The 26,031-nt window shown below is 38.5% G+C and overlaps 1 protein-coding gene across 6 annotated transcripts; it reads left to right on the top strand.

The window, feature by feature from the left end:
• On the top strand, positions 1 to 23,610 carry trim46b (tripartite motif containing 46b). 6 transcript variants are annotated; one of them, XR_012394452.1, is made up of 12 exons: positions 1 to 172; positions 3,904 to 4,159; positions 4,688 to 4,838; positions 5,455 to 5,653; positions 7,651 to 7,797; positions 11,311 to 11,406; positions 11,491 to 11,744; positions 11,841 to 11,962; positions 14,386 to 14,724; positions 14,864 to 17,251; positions 20,015 to 20,082; positions 20,937 to 23,610. XR_012394452.1 is itself a non-coding variant. In XM_005159406.5 (12 exons), exons 2-12 carry the CDS (start codon positions 3,910 to 3,912, stop codon positions 21,373 to 21,375), a joined length of 2,295 nt encoding a protein of 764 aa, XP_005159463.1. In that variant the 5' UTR covers positions 1 to 172; positions 3,904 to 3,909; the 3' UTR covers positions 21,376 to 23,610. The 6 variants fall into 6 exon arrangements, 3 of the variants coding, with proteins under 3 accessions (XP_005159463.1, XP_009292294.1, NP_001076569.1); XM_005159406.5 differs by having other exon boundaries at positions 17,022 to 17,251; XR_012394451.1 differs by lacking the exon at positions 1 to 172 and adding an exon at positions 195 to 400.
• The last annotated feature ends 2,421 nt before the right edge of the window (positions 23,611 to 26,031 follow it).

Raw genomic sequence — 26,031 nt, 5'->3', positions numbered from 1 at the left:
GGAAACGGGATGCGGGCTGGAGACGGAGAGCGTTTAAAAGCATCTCCAGCTGCGTGCGGATGCAGCGACATCCTACTAACCTACATACCAACCTGAAACACGCAATGGCGGCCAAAGGAACATTTCTCCACTGACATATGATGATCTACTGCGGCGAAGCGGAACATAAACGGTAGGTGTTGCGAGATTAGAACAGAATGAATGTAAATCCGCGTCGTAACGTGGAGCTTCGATGGTGTGCGGTGTTTTATTGATGTAATTAATGTAGCTGGCTGCAAAACTGCAAGCAGGTTCTGCATTTGTTGCAATTAAACGCGTGCAACGTGCAGCAGTTCTCAGTGTCGTATAGATTAAACACATGCAGCAGCATCACGTAATGGCGCCCAGATTTCAGGTGAAGGTAAGCTAGGGCGCTGCCGAACACAGCTCGTTTTGACCGGGTACACAGTCCTGTCTGTAGGTCAAACCTTTCGTCGCGTTTATAGGATGTGAATTAACGTTAAATCTGTTTTTTTGTTGGATGGGGTGACGTGTAGGGCTGGTTGACATTGCTGAATGACCGCGACATGAAAAAAAAAACAATAATGTTTTACGAGCTAACGAAGGCCTTGCTAACGCATGCGTTTACAGCATATAGGGGGTAAACTGCTTGTTTAATGCCAAGATACAGGACTGCAAAGCCATTGTATAAGTCCTTATAATAACTAGCGTTTTAATATTTATAACCAGCCTACTGTATTTGCACTGTGCTGTGTTTGTGCGTCTGTAAAAACAAACTTAGAAAAAACAGGTGTGAGATCCGTTGCTTAGTGCATAAAGGAGTCACCAGAAACATGTCATGTTGTGTTTGTGTGATGGACAAGGTCATTCTTTAGCTGATGTGGCCTTCGCAGAGTGTCCAATGTCACCCAGCTGTCCGTTTAAATCATTAACAGGTCACTATCCATTTTTAAAGAGAGTCGCAGTATGTGCACCAGAGACAGCTATTTATAAAAGGTGTGCGAATCTCTCATAGCAACCATGCAGACAGCATGAAAGTTTCATTTCTTTACTCATCGTATACCGCCTTCCTCTTTATGTGCAACAGAGGGTGCATTTACATGACACCATTTTCAATGCATTTTAGTGGCTTGAGAAAAACATCAATTCTTTTTTAAAGTGCAATTTTCTGATAATTATATTTATAGAAACTGTAAAAGACATTATTTTGTGAAAATGATGATGACGTTACCCATATATATGTTTCATGTTTATTCTACAGATGTGTAAAAATTCACCTAAACAACATTAGTGGATGACATGACTCTTGGAAAATAGATGACACAAAATAAACTCATCGTCATCATACCCAGAAATAACTATCATTCATCAATCATGGAGCTCAGAAATCCTGTGCAAAATATGACTTAAACACTTAAAGAGTACATTTAAACTGACAATAATGTACTAAATTTCAACTTTTAAAAAAATCACATTCAGTTGACAATGTTGTCAGATGGATTCGTAAAAACCAACACAATCTCATGGCAATTCATAACTTTTAGATTTAGTGGCTATTTCGTATGAATTTGTACTATCTAATTCGCACAATTCAGTACGATTTGCTCATCCCCCAATGACGGTTGGGTTTAGGGGTGGGGTTAGGTGCCATGCCTCCTTTTTAAATTCTTACAAGTTTGTACGACTGAACTCGTACGAATTAGCCACTAAAATATTAAAACGTAAAATACTTTTTTCACGTGAGATCAGGCTGGTAAAAACTAAACGGAAAAACTAACGTGGTAAATACAAGCAATCAATATGCTGACAAGTACTTATGCCGCAAATAGATTTAAAATCTAATTTGCAAAACCATAATGGTATAATTTTTAAAAACTTGCTCTTTGAAACCCATTTTTAATCATTTTAATGTACCCAGACCCCCAAATACTGTACCACTGTTTTGTTAATGAACAGTAAAAATACATAAAAGTTTAGCATTTTTAACTGAATGTAAACACCTTTAAATTTAGAGATTACCTTCTTCATATAAGGGAGTATGTGTTTTGCCAGTTTTTGTTTTAGAACTGTCATTAAATACTTTGACAATGACACATAAAAGAGTTCTGTTCATCAGATAATCATGAAAAAATATTTGTCTTACATATAATGCACCACAGAGAACTAAAACTATTGTTTCTTGAGCAGCAAATAAGCATATTAGAACGATTATACGAAACATGTGCTGGAATAGTTGGTGGATCATTCGGCTGTGGTGACCTTTGATAAATCAGGGTCTAAGCTGAAGGAAAATGAATGAATGAATATAAAGGAAATAAATAAATAAAAATAAAGTTATATTCAATTGTAATTATGAGGCTTTAGATCAAATAAATGTGAATCACAAAATTATTTTTAATAACCTTTTAGGACTTTTAATCAGTTATATTTGCTTCACTGTTATATTTTATTTCATGATAATAGAAAAAAATAAAATAGCTGCAGCCCATGCTGTAGTTAATATTTTGAAGATAACATTACAGTAATTCTTTGACTAAAGTCAAGAACATTAATAGACCCTTTTCACAAGTAGGGATGCAACGATTATGAATTTTGGTTGTACGATTATAGTCTAAGAAATAATCACAGTTTCACGGTTAACTCGATTAACTGCATTAATTGATTTCAATACCCCACTAGTTTAAAACTAGTTTAAGATTGTTTTCAATTTCGTTTTGTAGTTAAGACCCAACTAAATATTTGTTGCTTTTCTAGCTGTTTAAGTTAATTTAATTGAATATATAAAAATAAGTGGATATTATCGATGCCTTTATTGGGTAAAATTGCTCATTCAATGTGTTTTTGGTCATTATCAATGCACCGACAAAAATAGATCCAACGGCGAAACTGTCGTGCCACTGCTGCTTCAACGATGCTCACGCCTCAGGTTGACACACTGCTTCTGCGTGCAGTATGAAAGCTCTAATCTGTTAACATGGACGCCAAAAAAAAAAACCACACGCTCTGCTCTCGCTTGCGATGTGAAACAGGCTTGAGTCTTTCAGCACTCTCTCCAAAAACACTCGATTGATCTAGGCTGGCATTCGCCACGTGATCGCTCTCATCAGTGCCATTATTTTTAACTTTAAGTGGGGTTGCAAATTTGTGTACTTTCCATTGCTTCTTCCTTAAACTTTAGCCCTTTGCAATTCCCGCGGTCACAAAAGCCACCTGTCATCTCAACTAGGTGTGCCTGAAAATCGTGAGCATGTTCGTCGCGTCCCTTCATTGGAAATAACGAACTTGCACAAGCTTGCCTTATTTAATAGCCCCAGTCATAGTTAGTCTAGTGTGTGTGGTTATTGTTCTTGGTGTACTAACTACTGCACAGTTGGCATAACTTTTAGTTGCTGCATATTTTTTCCATGCAGAAATGCAATGTTGAGAAGCCTTTACGAATAATTAACTGTGACGAATTAAATCGCAGTTATTAGTGAAACCGGTTAATCTTCGCATCCCAATTCACAAGACTGTTTAGACATGTTTAATGATCATCAACATCTTAAATCCTTAAAAATGTTTAATATTTTGATAAAAACAATGTATGAACGTTTATATTTATGTATGTTTCATATCATCTTTGCATCAAATTGAATAAAACTAATTACAGCTTGTGCAGAGCGTTTGAAATGCAGTGTGTATAGGCAGGAGAGTATTTGACGTTATTCCTTCTTCCTCATTATCAGTCTCACACTATTTTATTCCTTTTTCTGAAAGTCTTGAGAACACAATTGTTGAGTTTTTCTATCATAATTTCAGCAAATAGGATTGTTACAAAATATTGTGCTCTCCCATTTACTGCGCTCTAAGTTTACCCAACTGTGATCTTTCCTCCTCTCCCTCATCCTCTTTCTTTGTTTTCAGTTCACTATGAAGAGTATGGAGCAGGAGCTGCAGTGTCCCGTCTGCAAGGACATTGTCAAGCAGCCCATTGTACTTCCGTGTCTGCACAGCGTGTGCCTGATGTGTGCCTCAGAGGTGCTGATTCAAAGCGGGTATCCTCAACCCGAGCTCCCGCCGGAGCCCAACTCACCCGCTTCCACCCCAAACATGCGCTCACCAAGACAGATGCGCAGACCCATGCCTAAATCTGACCGCGTGGACCGCCTGTTGCGCTCAGGTGTGTAAAAAGTGTCTTCAGCAGCTATGCTTCGCCCAATTATTTTAGTAGGATACTACATGAAAAAAACTCTCAAAGGAAATGTGCATGATAAGGTCATGTGCTCAAAATCTTCATCAGAAAAAAAGATATGCATATAAACTAATATGGAAGCAAATTTATCAAATAAATTGTGATTAAAAAGTGATTTTGCCTGCTGATGTGTTTGGATAACTGCACTGTGAAACATTTTATAATACAAAAAGTCAAGAAAACAAATTTTTTTTAGGCTGCTTTAACTTATTGTAATAAATTAATCAGGTTTCAACAAACAAATTGAAGTTATACAAAGTTTACCTTGATATTTTTAGTCAGTTTTATTATGAGTTGAGATGACTAGAAAAGTTCATTTGATTCAACTGAGGCAGCAAGATTATTTTTGCAGCGTAGACTTCTGTATAAATTTGCAACTTTGGATATGCGCATGATTAGTTCCATGTAAACAGGTTGATATGTTCAAGTAATGTGACTGTGGGTGTTTTTGTTTAGGCTCTGGGACATACCCGGGTCGCAGGCGAAAGGACGGCCCCCCACCTCTTATGCTGTTTCCTTGCGCCCCCTGTGGGCGAGATGTAGAACTAGGTGAGAGAGGACTGGCTGAGTGCATGAGAAACCTGGCACTGGAGAGGATTGTGGAAAGGTAATAATACATATCCAAATACATTCAGGCATAAATTATATTATATTATATTATATTATATTATATTATATTATATTATATTATATTATATTATATTATATTATAATTTTATCATTAACTTTTTATTTATTTATTTATTGCTTCTTAAAAACACAATGTTTAGTGTTCAATGTTATTATAATGTTGCATTATGTTTGTCTGTAAATAAATAATACAATGCAATAAATATAAAATTATTTTTTTTGTCTTTAAATTAATTTCCAAATTTAATAACCTAATTGTTTAATTTATTCTAAGAGAATTTTAATATAATATAATATAATATAAAATCTTCAGTTTATACTTGTTTATATTACTTACTGTCAACATTCTTATAAAATTTTTACACATTTGATTACAGACATTATATTTGTAAATAAAATATTAAAAACACAATAAATCCATTTAGGTTATTTTAATCTGAATAAAATCTTAAAAATAAAAATAAAACGATAATAAAAAAATAAAATATATTTAGTCTGATTAAAACCACATACAGTACTTGCAGACGAAAAACAAAACAAAAGAATGCCTTGCTAAAGGATCTCTCTCTCTCTGTTTCTCCTGCTGACTATAGGTATAGACACACAGTGAGTCTGGGCAGTGTGGCAGTGATGTGTCAGTTTTGTAAACCCCCACAGGCCCTGGAGGCCACTAAAGGCTGCGCAGACTGCAGAGCCAGCTTCTGCAATGAGTGCTTCAAACTCTACCACCCCTGGGGCACTCCTCGAGCCCAGCACGAACATGTTCAGCCCACACTCAACTTCAGGCCAAAGGTGAGCATCCACCATTTATACCCAATTACCTCTCATTCCTTGAGGTCCAGGATCCGATGACAAATGATTCTACATGAAACTGTATTTACTTCCAAAAATATGATGTATTTCTGCAAGAAACAAGATAATCATAATCTGTAAGCCCCTACCCAGGTAGCAAAGAAATCTGGCCCAGATTTGGCATAAGGCTGGCACAGGAGGCATTCATCCGGAACTTGTATACAGCATGTGGGCCAAACATGGCCTGGGTTTGGCAGAGGTGGCACTGTCTTTAAGGCGGCACACAAGATTTGGGTCAGATGTAAAATTTAGTATTTGGGCCAAATGGTAAAAATTAATATGTCACTCTTTTTGGCCTGTCTTGACCCACATTTAACATACATTAAAATTATTTTTGATATAAGAAAGAAATTCTGGGCGACATGGTGACACAGTAGATAGTGCTGTCGCCACACAGCAAGAAGGTCGCTATTTTGCATGTTCTCCCCGTGTTGCCGTGGGTTTCCTCCGGGTGCTCCAGTTTTCCCCACAAGTCCAAAGACATGCGGTACAGGTGAACTGGATAAGCTAAAATTGTCCGTAGTGTATGTGTATGAATGAGAGTGTATGGGTGTTTCCCAATGATGGGTTGCAGTTGGAAGGGCATCCTCTGCATAAAACATATGCTGGATAAGTTGGTGGTGGTATCTGCTGTGGCGACCCCAGATAAATAAAAGGACTAAGTCGAAAAGAAAATTAATGAATGAAAAAAATTCTACCAATGAGGTCGCTTTGAGAAAAAGCACACCACATCAAGACACACCAACCTATCTGGCCCAGTTATGAGTTATTACCTTGGCTGAGACCCAGTTGTGGTCCATGTTTGGCCCTTGTGTGGAAGCCAGACTTGGTCCAGTCATATACCGTAATTCACTGCGGCATGTGGGCCAAGCAAAGCCTGATTGTGTGGGCCAGAGCCGGGCCAGAGAAATTTTGCTATGTGGGTAGTTACTGTTGCTAAGTGAAGTTTGCACAAATATAAAAAATCCCAAATGTAAAGTAAAGTAGTTAGAGTGGCTGAATGTAGTATTGGTAACCTAGTAACCAACAGTAAACAAGTCAAGCATAATGGAAACAGCTGATTATGCTACACCAGAGTTTATTTGGCAAATGCATTTCCATCTCCCATTATTTGCATTTAGCCTTCTTTGGCAAGTCTAAAATCACCTCATGCGAGTGTAAAAGCTTTTTTTTAAATGTAAATTAACAGATTTTTATTTAAAATTTGGCATTTACATCACTCGTTTTTCCTGAGTCACTTTAAAATAGGCATTAACACAGGATGAGGGAAATCCAGCAAATATAAAAAACATGATTTTTCTGTTGTTGAAATTTTTGACATATAAGGACCACCATCTTGTTGATTTTAGCCATAAAAAGACGTCCCAGTTCTGTTTTCAATGCTACTGATACTTAACTTCCATCTGCATTCATGGCAGAGGGGCTTACCCTGGGGCGAATTTATTGATTTTGGGGCCCTAAACAATTCCAGCCAAGGGGTCCAAAAGATCTAAAATCTACTTTTTGTACTTACATTTTTTTATTATTATTTAGTTTTTTTCTTATATCATTCGATCTCTTGTTCTACATTTTATCTTAATGCAAAATAATAACATGTTAAACACCTTGTAAAAGTTTTGAAATGATTAATTTTCTTAAGAGGAATTCACAACTAAACATAATATATAAACTATTTCGTTTGATCTTTACTGATTTGACTGCTGGACTGGTCCATGATTGAAGGTGGGGGACATATTTGCGCAGATGTAATAATTACGTTAAACTTAACATTTTTACACCCTCACCATACAAAATATGATTGAAAACAATATTATATATAATTTATAGTATCATTTATACTTCTAGGTATTTATTTGAGGGCCCTTTATTTGAGTCAGTTGCATATGCAGATGAGACGTTATTATCAACAGATGATCATGAATTGTGTCTGTCTGTAGGTGCTGACATGCCCAGAACACGATCAGGAGAGGCTGCAGTATTACTGTAAGTCATGTCAGATGCTTCTCTGCTCTCTCTGTAAACTGCGTCGAGTCCATGCGGGTCACAAAATTGCACCCGTCACCCAAGCCTACCAGACTCTCAAGGTTTGTTTATCATTTTACCTCTGTTTTAATCTTGCATCAAAATTAATGTAATTTTGCTTGTGTTGGCAAATGTGGAGAAAATGTAGTGAAAGATGTTTCAGATTTTCTTTTAAATGCTACAACACTGCCACCTTTTGGCTGGACCAAAGCAATACACAAGCAGTATGAAACAATGGCAACAATTGTATGAAACAGTGCAATATATCAGTATTATTCAGTACTACTACTTAGTTTACGACTGAAAACTTGGACATTACAGGTAAACACGCTCAGTTGTGGGTTAACTTTATGTAAGTGAGGTATGTTTCTCTATGAAGATGTTTTTTTTCTTTAATCTGATGAGCATAAAAATATTTACATTCACAATGGCTTTTGAAATCTGTTGCAAATGGCAACAAGTATGATGCATTTTACACATGTGATTTTACCCATTTGAAAGCAATAATATAAATTATAAGTAATATTTTTATGATCACTTATTAAAAAATATATTCATACTTGAGTATGTTTCAGAGTATATTGCACACTAAATGACCATGGAACATTATTTCAGCCATATTTTATATTCACAACAATTAAGGTAGATAAATCATTTGCATTTAAAGGGACAGTTCACCCGAAAATGAAAATGCATTTAACATTTATTCACCTTGAAGTGGTCCCAAGCCTTTATGAGTTATGATCACAAAGTGTAATTTATTTACAAACTAATTTCAAGAGGATCACGTGCTTATGATTGACCACGGCGGGTCCCAAATTAGCTATCAGAACGCAGGATAGTGAAAGTGTCACGGTGGTTGACGTCGAACTTTTCTGTTGTGTTTGGCGTGTCTTCTTTGTCGTTCAGTCTGACTTTACAGCTGAGATCTTACAGTGTGACATGGGAGCCATGTTCGTGCAGTCTAAAGGCTGATTTATACTTCTGTATCAAACGCCGGCGTATGCTACGGCGCTGACGCATAGCCCTTCACCGTGGCCATCGTCGTCGCTGACGGGCACCTCTCAAAAAATGTAACTACACATTGCAATGACGCGTAGCGCAAGCTTTGTGATTGGTCGGCTTGGTAGCGCTGACGAGTCTGGGCGGGACCGAGAGCCGCATGAATGGTGCGAACATGATGGAGCCATTGTTTACAAGTGTGGAGTCCTGTAAAGGAGCTCCAGATGGAAAGTTTTGTTTTGTGTTTACCTCATAGTTAAAGTTGCTGCACGTCCGCCGGTTCCTGCCTCAAAATGAGCGAGTTTGAGCCACTTGTACATCCCGGAAGTGTTCAGGAAAACCAAAACAGCAACAAAGAAACTCGACACAGAGGAACATTTACACCTCACTGCCAACTAGCGTTTCAGAAGTGTTAATGCAGACCAACAGACAGCGCGCAGTAGTATAAATGCACAGCTACGCGCGTTGCATGCGCCGTGGGCTACGCCGGTCACTTGAAGCAGAAGTATAAACCAGGCTTAACACTATGTACAGTTGCCCTGAATCAGGCCAAGGAACGTTTGTCCCCCCTACCGTCTCCCCCGACACCCCGCACTCACATTACATTCTGGCCTGGGCACGCTTAAGTCATTGATGATTAGCTGTTTAGTAAGAAGCACTCTCGCTCAACACAGTGGAGATTTCTTTAGTTATATCGTTTAAGTTGTTTGATATGCAATGACCAGCAGGGCCGGAGCAAGCTGAACTGCCGGGTGGGGGTGGGGTGCTCTCTATTCTGCCACCCTAGACGCGGATATAATTGTGGGCGCGGGGGGTGAGGGTAGTGTCGGGGACACCGCTCTCTCTATTCTGCCACACTAGACGTGGATATAACTGAGGGCGCGGGTGGTGAAGGTAGTTTAGGGGACGCCGCTCTCTCTTATCTGCCGCCCTAGACACAGATATAACTGAGGATGCAGGTGGCGAGGCTAGTTTCGGGGACGCCACCCTCTCTATTCTGTTGCCCTAGGCGGCCGCCTAGGTTGAAACAGCAGCTAAATATTTTGCCGAACAGATCCGCCACTGTTGACGCTCATAAACAATCATAAAATCCTTGTGCTGCAGGAATTAGGAGGTTTGCTGAAGGTGCTGCTGTCCTGCAGTAAGGGGTTTGTGTCTTTAATAAATTACGACAGTTTGCGTTCATTGAACAGTAAGAATGATTAATAAATCCGTATCAAACAGTCCCCTAAAAGTCACATCTCGCTGTCAGTTTTAGACTCAGGCACATTTTGCTCACACACAAGCGTACCACGCCAAAGCCCAAGTGAACTGTGCCAGAGCCCGATTCAGAGCACTCACACTTCTCAAATGATCTGGGAAACGAGCCTGGGCACAGTTCGGATAGCATAGTGTGAGTAGGCCCTAACATGCTACATAGGCCCTAACCGGCCTTCAGTCATCATCACTCCAAAGAATCCCCCATTCATCCCTATTTCTCCTCCTCTTTCCTAGATGAATCTAGGACAGGGTGGCATGGGGTCTCAACGGTTAGCACAGCCACCTCACAGCAGGAAGGTCACTGATTTGAGTCCTGGCTGGGCCAGTTGATGTTTCTGTGCGGAGTTTACATGTTCTCCCCTTGATCGCAGTGTTTTTTCCCGGGTACATCGGTCTCCTCCCACAGTCCAAAGACATGGAGTATAAGGGAATTGTATAAAGCAAATTGGCACAGTATTAAAGTGTTTTAGTACTTTACCTTTACAACATAGCCATATGCTGATATAGTTGGCGGATCATTCCACCGTGTCAACCCCTAATAATCAAGGAATAGGCTGAGCGAACAAATTTGGGGGAGCTCTCGAGACCTGCCTGAGTCTTTCTCCCGTGACAGTTTGGCAAACACGCTTTATTATCAATCTTTAGCTAAGTGTGAACTCTTGGAAGAAGATATTTTGAAGAATGTTGTAAACCGGTTACCACTGACTTCTGTAGAAGGAGGAAAAGTACAGTGAAAGTCAATGACTACTGTTTTCCAACATTCTTTAAAATATGTTCTTGAGTGACCAACAGAAAAAAGATACTAAATTACTTTTGGAAAGAGTGAAGGGTGAGTAAACGATGGCAGCATTGTTGGGTCAACTCTACCATTAAGATAATTTAATTAATTAATTCATTCATTTTCTTTTCGGCTTAGTCCCTTTATTTATCAGGGGTCACCACAGCAGAATGAACTGCCAATCTATCCAGCACATGTTTTACTCAGCGGATGCCCTTCACTGGGAAACACTCTCATTACACCCTCATTCACACACATACACTACGGACAATTTTTGTCTACCCAATTCACCTATAGTGCATGCTTTCGGACTTGTGGAGGAAACGGGAGCACCTGGAGGAAACCCACGCCAACACGGGGAGAACATGCAAACTCTTTGTTTGCCAAGGCTCAAACCAGTGACCTTCTTGCTGTGAAGCGACAGTGTTACCCACTGCGCCACCAGATAATTTAATATGTTTTGTAAATTCATTAAAAAAATGTAGACACACACACAAATGCTATGTCTAAAATTGTATATTTTTGTAAACTCCAGGACAAGATCACCAAGGAGCTGAACTACATCCTGTCCAATCAGGACATGGTGTTGACTCAGATCACACAACTGGAGAGCGCTGTCACTCAAACTGAGGTACAGCCACCTTTTCCATCATCTCACACAAAAGCAAAGCAGATGTTTGATGCACTGTGCTCTTGTCTGTATGCATGAACGCAGGTGAACAGCGTATCGGCCAAAGAGCAGCTCTCTCACTGTGTGAAGGAGATAATGGCGCTGCTAACCGAGAGGCAGACAATGCTGGCGCAGGCTCTGGAAGGTTCACGGCAGAGAAGGGCAGATGCTTTGTCCAGTCAGGTGGCCGAAAAACGCAGCCTGCTGGAGCATGCTGGACTGATGGCTTTCACCCAAGAGCTGCTCAAAGAAAATGACCCATCGAGCTTTGTTCACGCAGCTAGAATAACACACAACAGGTGCGTCCCCCACTGACTGCCTCACTGTCTGCTGATAATACTGGTGTCTGTTCCCCGATTCTGAGAATGCTGGACTGTCGTCTGTCTTTTGCACAGATTGGCCCAGTCTATTGAATCTATGCAGCATTTTGCTCTCTCTGCCGATCCCTCGTTTCGTCACTTCCAGCTTGATATTTCCAGAGAGCTCAAACTCCTCACTGACCTGAACTTCATTCAGGGTAGGAAAAGAAACAAATACACATGAACAGTTTATAAAAACCACTCAAAATCTGTGAATCTACAAGGTGTTATACTGTATAAAGAAGCACATGAAATAAACATCTTCACAATGTATGAGTGCTGTGTAGGCAAAGCTCGCTGTATGCTAAAACATGCAAGCAACATATTAAAACTCGTTAGCAAGAAAATAGCAAAGTATTGTAGCTTATTAGAAACATGCTAACAATGTGCTGGAAAACCTTAGCATTAATGCCAAAACAAGCTAATAGGATGTTTTACCATGTGCTGATACTAGAATTATACCAACGTTATGTTGGTATAACAATGTCATATTGTAGCATCATGCTAAATCCTTCTAGCTACATGTTAAGATTGTGCTGAAACATGTTAGAAACATTCGAATAATGTGATAAGATGTCAGCACCATGTGGAAATGAGTTAACTACATGTTAACATTTTGCAATCTGGGGTATCTTAAGCATGATAGTAATATGTTAAACATTATATTGACATGCTGAAATAGCTACCTACATATTACCAATGTGAAGCAAGAAACATGCTAACAAGCTAGCAACACATTACTGATGTGTTGATATATGCTAGAAACATGCTAACAGTGTGTTAATGCTAACAACATGCAAAACAAGCTAGCAATACATTATCATTAATTAATTAATTCATTAATTCATTCATTCATTGATTTTCTTGTTGGCTTAGTCCCTTTATTAATCCGAGGTCGCAACAGCGGAATGAACCGCCAACATATCCAGCTCGTTTTTATGCAGCGGGTGCCCTTCCAGCCGCAACCCATCTCTGGGAAACATCCACACACCCTCATTCACACTCATACACTACGGACAATTTAGCCTACCCAATTCACCCGTACCACATGTCTTTGGACTGTGCAGGAAACCGGAGCACCCGGAGGAAACCCATGCAAACGCAGGGAGAACCAGCAACCTTCTTGCTGTGAGACGACAGGACTAGCTACTGTGCCACTGTGTCGCCTCAATGCATTACCAATGTGTTGAAATATGCTAGAAACATGTCAACAATGTGCTAATGCTAACAACAAACAAAACTAGTAACACATTACTAATGTGTCGAAATAGTCTAGAAAGATGCTAACAATGTGTTAACATGCTAACAACATGCAAACAAGCTAGAAACACATTATCAGCATGTTGAAATATGATAGAAACCTGATAACAACAACACGCAAAAAACAAGACAGTAACACATTACTGATGTGTTGAAAGATGGTAATAATGTGCGAATGCTAAAAACATGCAAAACTAGGCTAGCAACACAATACCAATGTGTTGATATATGATCGAAACCTGACAACAATATGCTAACATACATTACCAATGTGTTGAAAAATGCTAGAAATGTGTTAATAATGTGTTAACATGCTAACAACATGCAAAACAAGCTAGCAACACATTATCAGTATGTTGAAATATGATAGAAACCCTAATGACAACATGTTAACATGTAAAAAACAAAACAGTAACACATTACCAATGTGTTGAAATATGCTAGAAAGATGCTAACAATGTGCGAATGCTACAATGCAAAACTAGGTCAGCAACACAATACCAATGTGTTGAAATATGATAGAAAGCTGATAACAATATGCTAACATGATTACCAATGTGTTGAAATATGCTAGAAACACGTTAACAATGTCTTAACATGCTAACACCATGCATAGCAAGCTAGCATCACAAATGCAAAACAAGCTAGCAACACATAATCAGTATGCTGAAGACAGAAGCCTTTTAACAATGCTAACATGCAAACGTGTGAATGCTAAAAACATGCAAAAGTTGGCTAGCAATACATTACCAATGTGTTGAAATCTCATAGAAACTTGATAACAAAATGCTAACATACATTAGCAATGTGTTAAAATATGCTAGTAACGTGTTAAAAATGTGTTAACATGCTAACAACATGCAAATAGATTGCAGTACTTGCAGTAGTTTTTAATTCAACCAGGTTCATCTTAATTAACTTTATCCAGTTTATTTTATTTTTATTTATTCGGTGTTACAGCTTTATAGAAACACACTGGTTGTTTTTAATTCAACCAGGTTTGTCTTGATTAACTTTATCCAGTTTATTCTATTTTTATTTATTCTATAGGAACACTCAGTGTAATTTTATTTACATTCATTTAATAATGCAAATCTTAAATAGGATTTAAATTAGACTCTGCAGATGTAGGTATTAGTATAATGTCCAAAAAGTATGAGATTCCATACACCCCACAATGTTTCAGTTGTATTTATCAGTGATTATATAAATTGAAAAGTAGGCAATAAGATATGTTGAAAGTAAGGTTTTACCTGCAAAATGTAATCTTATTTATCACCAACTCTGTTTGCAAACTAATCAATATGACCTATCCCATCAGCCCCTTTCGCACCTGTAATTGACACCCAGCGGACCCTCGCCTATGACCAGCTCTTCCTGTGCTGGCGGTTGCCCCAAGACTCCACTCCAGCCTGGCATTTCTCTGTGGAATTTCGCCGACGAGGGGTAGTGCCAGGGGGCGGGGCAAGAGGGGGTATTCGCGGGGGATTGGCTGCCGCTCGCTGGGGCTGGCAGAGATTGGAGGAGGTAACCGGGACCTGCGCTGTGATTGACAGGCTGGAGATGGACAGTGTGTATGTGCTCAGAGTGAGAGGCTGCAATAAGGCCGGCTTTGGAGAATACAGCGAGGAAGTATATTTACACACACCACCAGCTCCAGGTAAGATATTTCTCTTCAACACAAGACATAGTAGAAGCAAAACTCATTTCCAAATGATACTCATCTGCTCATCTTTCTTCTATTCTCTCTTTTTTTTTCTTATTTTTATCCATTCCCATCTTCTCTTCTGTCTCCAAAGCTTTCTGTTTTTCCATGTTTTGTTTCCCAGCTTTAATGACAGCAGTGCTAAACTGCCAACTTCCCTGTTCCATTTTTATAGCCCTTAAAACTCTTTCTGTTAACGTAGCTTTGTTCTTGTTCATACACTCACTGTCCACTTTATTAGGTACACCTGTCCAACTGCTCGTTAATGCCAATTTCTAATCAGCCTATCACATTACAACAACTCAATGCATTTAGGCATGTTGACATGGCCAAGACGATCTGCTGCAGTTCAAACCGAGCATCAGAATGGGGAAGAAAGGTTAGTTCATTGACTTTGAATGATGCATGGTTGTTGGTGCCACGCACAGCCATCTCTAGGGTCTACAGAGAATGATCTGAAAAAAGAAAATATCCAGTGAGCGGCAGTTCTGTGGGTGAAAATGCCTTGTTGATGCCAGAGGTCAGAGGAGAATGGCCAGACTGGTTCAAGCTGATAGAAAGGCAACAGTAGCTCAAATAACCACTCGTTACAACCGAGGTATGCAAAAGATGCTGAACCTTGTGGCAGATGGGCTACAGCAGCAGAAGAACACACCGACAGCCTCTCCTGTCAGCTAAGAACAGGAAACTAAGGCTACAATCCATACAGGTTCACCAAAATTGGATAATAAAAGATTGAGAAAACGTTGCCTGGTCTGATGAGTCTCGATTTATGCTTCGACTTTCGGATGGTAGCGTCAGAATTTGCCGTCAACAGTCATCAGGTCTCAATCCAATAGAGCATATTTGGGATGTGGTGGAATGGGAGATTCACATCATAGATGTGCAGCTGACAAATCTGCAGCAACTGCGTGATGCTATAATGTCAATATGGACAAAAATCTATGAGGAATATTTCCAGTACCGTGTTGAATTTATGCCACAAAGGATTAAGGCAGTTCTGAAGGCAAAAGGGGGTGTACCTAATAAAGTGGCCGGTGAGTATATTTCCCTAATGTTTACATTCTTTGAGCCATTTATTATTTACACCACTTACTCTGTTTATTTTCCATGCAAAACCCTTGATGTAGTGAAATATTCTGTTCTGATGTGAATGTCTACTCACTTTGTAAATGTGGCCAGAAGCATCTTTAACGCTGCATAATGCTTTTTAACACATTAAATAGAGGCCCTTGTTACAAATAATAATCCAGGGTTTGCAGCTTCCGAACAGAAGGCAGATGTTCCCCAAATTAAATGTCAATATTAGCTTATTCCAAAACATTTTTTAAGAGTAGATAACTTTATTAATTTATTTATATTACACAGAATCATAAGTTATTAGATGAAAACACTTAAAAATAGCATTACTGAATATATACATAATTATTCAAAGATCTGTGATTTTTAAATGTTTCTGTAAATGAAATTATGATAAGATTAATAGATTTTTACGCTGTTATTAACTTTGTATTCAAAATACCATCAAAAACAGGATTATTAATTTTAGGGATTAAAAAATATTCTTACAAACAATATATTATTTAATAGTAACTATATTTTTAAGATGATGTGAACATTTAGTTTTGAAAAAAATCTGCCTTTCTGCTGGAATGCAAATCGTTTCCCTCTTTGCAGTCTTGATTCTCCCTGCTATTCCCAGACTGCATTTTAGGGCTGGGCGGTACGGAAATAATGCAATCTCGATTCATTATTTTCCATATTGAATGAGAATTATATTTATTTATTTATTTAGATTTACAAGAGTATCCCATCATTGGCTGAAGCCACAAAATGAGAAGGTCCATTAAATATCTCTAATATCAACACATCGATATCCCATTATTTTACATTTCTGCGGTGGATTGGCTTTTAGATCAATATAGAGTAAAAAAGTCCAGAGCTTATCATTATTAATGACATAAATTGTATCGCGATTCAATATCATATCTTTTATCGGCCCAGCCCTACTGCATTTCTTTGTCTTCTTTCTTTGTTTACTGTTTTCCTGATTGCTGTTTTATATGCTATGTCTTCCTTCTGCATATACAGTATATCTCCTATTCTATACTTCTCTTGTCCCTTTTCCACCCACCCTTAACTCCTTTTGTTTGGTGCCTTAATTCTATGTCCCTCTTTCCCCTCTTCTTCTGTCCTCCTCCAAATTTCTCCCATGTTCCCTTTGCTGTTGTCTCCCTTGGCCTCTTCGACAGTTTTGAATTTTTACCTGGACTCTCGCTGGGGTCTGCACGCGGACAGACTGGTGGTGAGTAAGGAGCAGCGATGCGCCCGCAGTGTGCCCGGTCTGTCTCTGCTGCAGGCCGCTGATCGGGCACTGACCTCCTGCCACCTGACAGCGGATCTGCTGGTGGGAGATGTGGCCATAACACAGGGACGACACTACTGGGCATGCTCAGTGGAGCCCGGCTCATATCTGGTCAAGGCAAGTTCTGGAAGAGGAAAAATATATACAGTTGAAGTCAAAATTATTATTATTATTTTCTTTTTTTTTTCTTTTTTATTATGTTTAACAGAGCAAGAAATATTGTATAATGTTGAATATATATATGGTATAAATTCAATAATATTTCTATTCTGGTGAAGTCTTTATTTTAAAAGCAGAATATTTTTTTCTAAAACCATTTTAGGGTCAATATTATCAGCCCCTTAAACAATATTTTTTTAGATTGTCTACAGAACAAACCATCATTATACAATGACTTGCTTAATTACCTGTGTCGCCAACCTAGCGGCTTTGTTACTATATTTAGCGACTTTTGACACCCCCTTAGCGACACATTTTCAAAAAGCGACTAGCGTCAAATCTAGCAACTTTTTTAGTGTTACTGTAGATTTTTATAGACTCTAATGTGTCCGTACTGTACTGTTTCTACTCCTCTCAATGAGCTGTGGGTGATTTTGTCAGTTCCTCCCCCGCCTCAGAGCACTCATAGACAGCCCACTCCTCGTACAGCAGTCAGTCACTCAAACTGTACATGCAGCCTGAGTATGGAGCTAATAATATGCCAAAACAGTCTGAATTTGAATTGTGTTAATCTGAAATATTGACAATTGTAATTTAATAAATCTGAATTTTTGTATGCCATAAAAATATTTGAATTTCTTAATTTAAATTTGAATTTCTTAACTTGAATACTGAACATCTTAAAAAATTTAAGACAACTGAACTTTTCAAGGCTGAATTTTTTAGACATTTTCAAACTTCAGTTTTTTTGTGTTCTGAATTTAGACTGCAGAAATCCAGTTTGTAAAAATACAGTTTCAATTTTTCAAGATGAAAAAATTCAGAACATCAAATTCAATATACTAAAATTCAAAACCAGAAATTCAGATTGTGAAATTCAGATTCAGCAGAAAGTAGGTCAGGGGTGATCAACAGGGAAGAGTTGAAAATCACAGATGTTCCGAATTTCTTTATGTTCAAAAACTTGAAACTGTATTTTTACAAACCAAATATCTGCAGTCTAATAATTCAGAACACAAAAAATCTGAAGTTTGAAAATACATCTATAAAAAATTCAGCCTTGAAAAATGTCAGATGTTCAGTATTCAGGTTATGAAATTAAAATTAAGAAATTCAAATTCAAAACAGTATATAAAATTCAGATTTATTAAATTACCATTGTCAATAATTCATTCATTCATTCATTTTCTTGTCAGCTTAGTCCCTTTATTAATCTGTGGTCGCCACAATGGAATGAACCGCCAACTTATCCAGCAAGTTTTTAAGCAGTGGATGCCCTTCCAGCTGCAACCCATCTCTGGGAAACATCCACACACACATTCACACACACATTCATACACTACGGACAATTTAGCCTACCCAATTCACCTGTACCGCATGTCTTTGGACTGTGGGGGAAACCGGAGCACCCGGAGGAAACCCACGCAAACGCAGGGAGAACATGCAAACTCCACACAACGGCAACTAAGCCGAGGCTCGAACCAGCGACCTTCTTGCTGTGAGGCGACAGCACTACCCACTGCGCCACTGCTTCGCCTATCAATATTTCAAATGAACACAATTCAAATACAGATTGTTTTGGCATATTATTAGTTCCATACCTGAGAAGAGATCGATCCTCTGCATGCCGACAGCAAATGATTTTGCACCTGCGAGCGTCAGGTATTTTCCTTGTAACATTACAGTCAAGCTGATCAGCTTCTCCTTTGTTTTAAATTAAAATTTTCTTGGTTTACAATCAGAGATAATTTAGTGGCAAGTTTTGGAACTTGTCTGAGTTTATTTGGTCTGGGAGATTACTACATATTCATTATACATCTATAATAATGTAATGTGAAGTGATGCACAGAACAGAGATTGGTCAGGCAAGCAACATTCAATACAGCAGCAAACAGATGTCTAAGGGCAATCCAGAGTCGTAGTCAAAATAACAGGCAGATGGTCAAAAAGGCAGGCAGCATACAACATAAACAAACAAAACAAAGCGAGGGTCAAAAACACGGCAAGGCAAGGAAAACGCGTCGTAATATTTACTTACAGTTCTACAAGACTCGGCAAAGTATGTGTGTTTGTGAGCTATGTATATAGTCCTGAAATCAGTCCATGTGCAGCTTCAGACTGGAATTGTAGTCTATAAAATGGCGGATTTGTAGTTCTATGTGATCTGTGTTTACCAGTAATCTGCACAGGTTGGATCGCTCGTGACCATGACAACTAATATAATGTATTCAAACAACAATACATTTAATCAAATTGACCTGCATATATAACGTGTAGTGCAAATATAAACACCCCTTTATTGACCATTGGCTGTTAAACAAACAAAAACTGCTGGACGTGATGACGTCAGTTATATGCTAAATAATGTATGACATAATCTAGCAACATTTAGTGACTTTTCGAGCAGAGCTTAGCGCCTTTTCATTGAAAGTAGTTGGCAGCACTGCTAATTATCCTAACTTGCCTAATTAAGCCTTTACATTGCACTTTAAGCAGAATACTACTAATAGCAAAGATAGAATAATTCAGTTATTAGAGATGAGTTATTAAAACTGTTATGTTTAGAAATGTGTTGAAAAAAATCTCTCCGTTAAACAGAAATTGGGGAAGAAATTATACAGGGGGGCTAATAATTCTGGAGAGCTAATAATTCTGACTTCAGCTGTACGTATAAACATCTCCTCTGTTTAAATGTTTTATTTGTCTTTGGGTTTCCCTCAGGTTGGCGTAGGCCTGGAGTCAAAACTTCAAGAGTGGTTTCATCTTCCTCAAGACATGGCAAGTCCAAGGTACTAACTACATTTCAGAAATGAAAACAGGAAGGAGATAGAAAAGACCCACTCTAATAATAAAGGGACAAGAATTATCTGTAAGAAAGAAAAAGTTTGCTGCAACCAAAAAAAAAAAAACACTGTAGCTCTTTATGCTTCCATAATGAAGGAGTTGCAGTTACACACACTATCATGTCTGTTCAGAGACAGATACTGTGCCTATATAAAACCACCATACCTCTTTGAAATGATTACTTTATCTGTCATAAAGCCTGAAATCAAATATAATCCAAATAACTTTTCCAGCCTTTGAAATGTTTTTGTAGCCTTCTCTTAACCTGTGCCGTTCTACTTTATCCTGAAGGTCTTCTGAAAGCAGGGTTTTATGTGAGTAAATGTATAGATTTTCACAGGGTATGGGGATATTTAATAGGCACTGTATCTGATGTTTGGAATCTCAATCTTAAGGGTCATGGGAGTCATGGGTCATTTACCCAAATCTTCTGAATTCTGATGTTTAGGGGTCGCACAGTGCTAAAAGAAGGGCTGTGCAACCGGTGTTTGTCTGGCATTTCCAAATAACTAATAACTAATTTGATATGGTATGTGTAGGGATACACCAAAATGAAAATTCTGGACCAAAACTGAAACCCAAAAATTCTGGATGCACTTGGCCGAAAACCAAAACCAAAAATACTTTGTAATAGTTATGATTAGTTTATTAAATAATATAATTTCATAATATTTTAGAAGTGAACTAAACAGATTATACTAATTTTAGATTATACAGATAAAAAAAAATTGAAAAAAGACAAGACTCAACTTTTTAGTAAAATGTGTAACCTCACTAAATTCATATCTACATTTTACAGATTTGATCCAGACAGCGGTCATGACAGTGGAGCTGAAGATTCATCAGATTCTCCTCCCCCTTTTGCTTTCCTCACAATGGGCATGGGAAAGATCTACCTGCCTTCTTCTGTCAACTCCCATCACTGCAACGCTAATTACAGAGAGTCTGGCTTCACTAATGGCAACGGCCCTTCCTCGCCAACCGGCGTCACTTATCCGTTGCCACCGAGACTAGGAGTGTGTCTCGACTTTGAGAAGGGGCGTGTCACATTTTACGATGCCCATTCGCTCCGCCCACTATGGGAGGGGCCTGTGGACTGCTCCGCCCCAGTGTGCCCTGCGTTCTGTTTCATCGGAGGCGGGGCTCTGCAGCTACAGGAGCTGGTAGCCAATCGTAACGCAAATCAAACCCCTGTGAGACGAGTCACCATACAATCACGTGTCACAAAACTGAACTGACCTTCGTTTTTATAATTCGATTTTAAGAGACTCGATTTTAAGTTTTTAATTGCACCCAACGTAAAAACCTCTGCTGGTGTTTCTTTTGGTATTGAGAGGCCTTTATTGTGGCACTGCTTGCTGAATTTTAAAACTTTAAAAAAGAATACAATTAATTTGCTGTCACCTACACACTTACCGGCCACTTTATTAGGTACACCCGTCCAACTACTCGTAAACGCAAGTTGCAGCAACTCAATGCATGTACACATGTAGACATGTTGCAGTTCAAAACGAGCATCAGAGTTGGGAAGACTTATTATTATTAGAGTTATTTAAATGACTTTTAACGTGGCATGGTTGTTGATGCTAGACGGGCTGGTCTGAGTATTTCAGAAACTGCTGATCTACTGGATTTTTTACGCACAACCATCTCTAGGGTCTACAGAGAATGGTTTGAAAAAGAGAAAATATCCAGTGAGCGGCAGTTCTGTGAGCGCAAATGCCTTGTTGATGCCAGAGGTCAGAGGAGAATGGCCAGACTGGTTACAGCTGATAGAAATACAACAGTAGCTCAAAACTCATTACAACAGAGAAAGGCAGAAGAGCATCTCTGAATGCACAACACATCCAACCTTGAGACAGATGGGCTACAGCAGCAGAAGACAACACCGGGTGCCACTCCTTTCAGCTAAGAACAGGAAACCGAGGCTACAATTTGCACTGGCTCACCAAAATTAGACAATAGAAGATTGGAAAAATGTTGCCTGGTCTGATGAGTTTCGATTTCAGGTGATACATAAGGATGGTAGGGTCAGAATATGGTGTCAACAACATGAAAGCATGGATCTAACATGCCTTGCATCAACAGTTCAGGCTGGTGGTGGTGGTTTAATGGTGTGAGGGATATTTTCCTGGCACAGTTTGGGCCCATTATTACCAATTGAGCATTGTGTCAATAACACAGCCTACCTGAGTATTGTTGCTGACCATGTCCTTCGCTTTATGACTACAGTGTACCCATCATTTGACGGCTCTTCCAGCAGGATAATGCACCATGTCATAATACGTCAATCATCTCAGACTGGCTTCTTGAACATGACAGAGCTAACTGTACTGAAATGGCCTCCACAGTCACTAGACCTCAATCCAATAGAGCACCTTTGGGATGTAGGGGAATGGGAGATTCACATCATACAGTAGATGTGCAGCCGACAAATCTGCAGCAACTGTGTGATGCTATCATATCAATATGGAGCAAAATCTCCGAGGAACATTTCCAGTACTGTGTTGAATCTATGCCACGAAGTATTTAGGCAGTTCTGAAGGCAAAAGGGGGTCCAACCCGGTACTAATAAGGTGTACCTAATAAAGTGGCCGGCGAGTGTATATACCCATGAAAACTATTTAAACAGCATACTCACTTATATAAACACACACACTATATGCAAAATTATATATTTCCCAATTCATAAGCAGTGACATCTGTGTTCCAGTGTAGGAAATTGTGCCTCAAAGTTTTTTCATACTAGATTCCTCCCACTTGATGTATATTATAGTGATATAATATACCTTGTATTAAAGTGATTTTTGTTTATTAATCTCTAAACAGAGCAGAAATTCCAGACTGTTATACAAGGCCTAATTTTATAACCCACAATACTATTGTAAACATCTGCTCTTTAAACCTCTAGCCATGTGCTTTCAGGACAGATCTGTCAAACTCTTTCAGCTGTCAAGTGGAGCATTTACAAAGATATTTACTCAACATGCGTCTCATGCCAGACCAAATGCTTCTCGCTGCTGCTTTGCCTTAGATGGTTAGGAAGAATTTTTGATTTGTTGAAAAAAGTGGCTTTAAGGCTGCAGTTGATACTTTACTTTGAGTAATTTATTAAGACAAACTCACCTGTATAGCTTACACAAACTGTTGTTTTGAATTCCCATATGCTAGGAAAATATTGAAAGCTTAAAATAAGTGAAGAACAGAAATCTTCAATGCAATAGATTGAAAGTGCACCGCTTGGCTCAATATTAACGCCATCGAATGTGTGTGTATGTGTGCACTAATCCCAACATTATAAATCACCTTATGCAAATTCACACTAAAGCTTTGTAGAGACTATTTTTTAAGAGTTTGACTCGTGCGCTTCCCTTGGAATGGCTTTAAAAGAGTGCAGTTTGGCTGGAGAGAATGATGGCTTTCGCCTGCTGGTGATAAATAATTCTAATAAATAATACTTCTCTGAAAATGAATCCCATTCTAGTCTTAATGTCACTTAAAATAATATACTAAGGTGTGCTGTTGTTTTTTTTTTTATCAGTAGGGGGCAGCATCTTATTGAAACATGAGAACGCTGGTCCTCCTGCAAGGTGGATTATTAGACTATAGCAAATGCCCCGGTTTAGCAAAACATTTGACTATCAAAGGAATTCAGGTCATTTATGAAAAAAAAAAAAAAAAAAAAGCGACACTATATGTGGGATTTCCATTACTTTAGTTAAATTTTCATTAAGCAGAGAGCCCATGTCCATCAGACCTCGATGTAAATGTTTAAAGCTTAAACCCCCTAGAGGAGGTCACAATTCATTCAGGCTCACCAGAATTGAACAACAAAAGTCTGATGAGTCTCTGTTTCTGCTGCCATACCTGTCAACATTGGAAAATAAGGGATATGCCCACCATAATAAGGGACCCCCCCCCCCCCTCACCCCCTCACCCTTTTAAAAAAATCCCGAAATTACTAAATATATGTTTATTTGGAGCTGTTTCATTGTGAATGAACAGTTAAAAGGTCAGTAATATGTTTTATTATTATTTACAAAAGAAAAAAAATAAATACATACATTAGCAACAAATACATTAGCAAACAGTTTATAATGAAACAGAATCTCAAATCTCTTCAGCCTTTTCTTCACTGTATAACTTAAACATTTTGATTAGAGCGACAAATTAATCTCTTATTTATTTAGATTTTTTTTCATGTGATTACATTATTTAACAGGTTTCACTTTAAAAATGCACACATCTAACTATATAATGAAAGCATTCGATTGCTTTCCTAACTGTTTATGCTCATTTAAGACGAAATTAGTTGTGTTTGAAAAAAAAAAAAAAAAAAACCCACCAAGATTGACATCTTTAGATGTTATTATTGTTAATTATGTGTATATGTCTTTTAAACACGCACCCAAAATCCAGACTTTCTCTCCGCTTCACATTGCGTGTACAGAATCTGTTTGGGAAATAGCGTCTATTTATCTCTATGGAGTGCGTCAGCTTGACAGCTTACTGTCACGCACCGCTATATGACTGAACCGGATTACATAGGAGTGGTGACGGCACCTGTACTGAAAAGGAAAGGGAATTGCACTGGTTTTATATTTATTTCAAAGTGTTTTCTCGCCTAAACAAAGCGAAAGCACAGAACAGACTCTTATTTAAGAGCAAGGGGCGGCCCCTGGTGGTTCGGCGGTATGGGCTGTGTATAAGGAAGATCGGCTCTTTAATTTTTATTTGACACCCTTTTCACTGAAAATACAGGAGAAATACGGGGAAATATCTTTACGGGATGATAGCGGGATAGAACTGTAACGGGAAGGTTGACAGTTATGGGCTGGTCAGATTTTGGAGGAAACAACATGAAAGCATGAGCCTGTCCTGTCTTGTATCAGTTTGAATACATTGTAATGGTTTAGGCTTAGTTCAGTTCAAAAAAGTTGTGGTGTAGTAGAATTTAAGATTATTTTTCTTTGCACAATTTGAGCTCCTTAATTATAGACCATTTTGAGGGATGTAAACAATCAACGGTCCTATTGTGTTTCCTGTTTCACACTTTAATTTTCCATAGCTCCTGAGAATCCTAATCCCCCACCTTTTTGATAAACAATGTTATGACAGCTGTTTTAATGTTGTGATGCTATTGAACTGCCTTACAATACACCCAAAATCATTCCGTATAAATCTGCAGATTTTAATTTTACAATATTCTGTGCAGAAATAGCAAAAAATGTCCCTACTAATAACTCATAGTAACATGCAGTAGCTACCTCTAATAGCTATCATTGAGTTACTGTGGTTACTACGAATGTTAAAGGGAATCGCAGTTATTTTGAACTGTGATCAAAAATGACACATGCATTACATACTCTACTGCACACCTTCCAACCAATCAGAATGAAACAATTTAACAGACCATGTATAATATTTATCACAAAAGCATTGGGTTGATGCTATTCTTCAGAAGCAACACTGCAACTAGATGTTTGTGGGTTGTATTAACCCAACGTTGGGTCAGTTATGGACAAATCCAACCAGTGAGTTATTCATTCATTAATTTTCTTTTCCTTTTATTAATCAAGGGTCGCCACAGCGGAATGAACCGCCAACTTATCCAACATATGTTTTACCTTCCAGCTGCAACCAATAACTGGGAAACACACATACACACACTTATACACTTTATAGACTATTTCCCCAATTCACCTATAGCACATGTCTTTGGACTTGTGAGGGAATCCGGAGTACCTGGAGGAAATTCATGCAAACAATGGAAGAACATGCAAACTCCACACAGAAATGCCACTGTAAGGGCATCCGCTGCATAAAACATAATGCTGGAATAGTTGGTGATTCATTCTGCTGTGTGACCCCTGATAAATAAGGGACTAAGCCGA

The sequence above is a fragment of the Danio rerio genome, chromosome 19, assembly GCF_049306965.1.
Source record: "Danio rerio strain Tuebingen ecotype United States chromosome 19, GRCz12tu, whole genome shotgun sequence".
Taxonomy (NCBI): Eukaryota; Metazoa; Chordata; class Actinopteri; order Cypriniformes; family Danionidae; genus Danio; species Danio rerio.
Note: the sequence above shows the minus strand (reverse complement) of the source record. Positions and strands in the feature narration are given on the sequence as shown.

Bases quoted from the DNA above. Each gene is read 5' to 3' on its own strand.
- trim46b (XM_009294019.4), top strand. From the start codon at position 359: ATGCAGCAGCATCACGTAATGGCGCCCAGATTTCAGGTGAAG. The intron at 401-3,903 runs GTAAGCTAGGGC...CTTTGTTTTCAG, and splicing joins CGCCCAGATTTCAGGTGAAG to TTCACTATGAAGAGTATGGA. The intron at 17,252-20,014 runs GCAAGTTCTGGA...GGTTTCCCTCAG, and splicing joins CCGGCTCATATCTGGTCAAG to GTTGGCGTAGGCCTGGAGTC.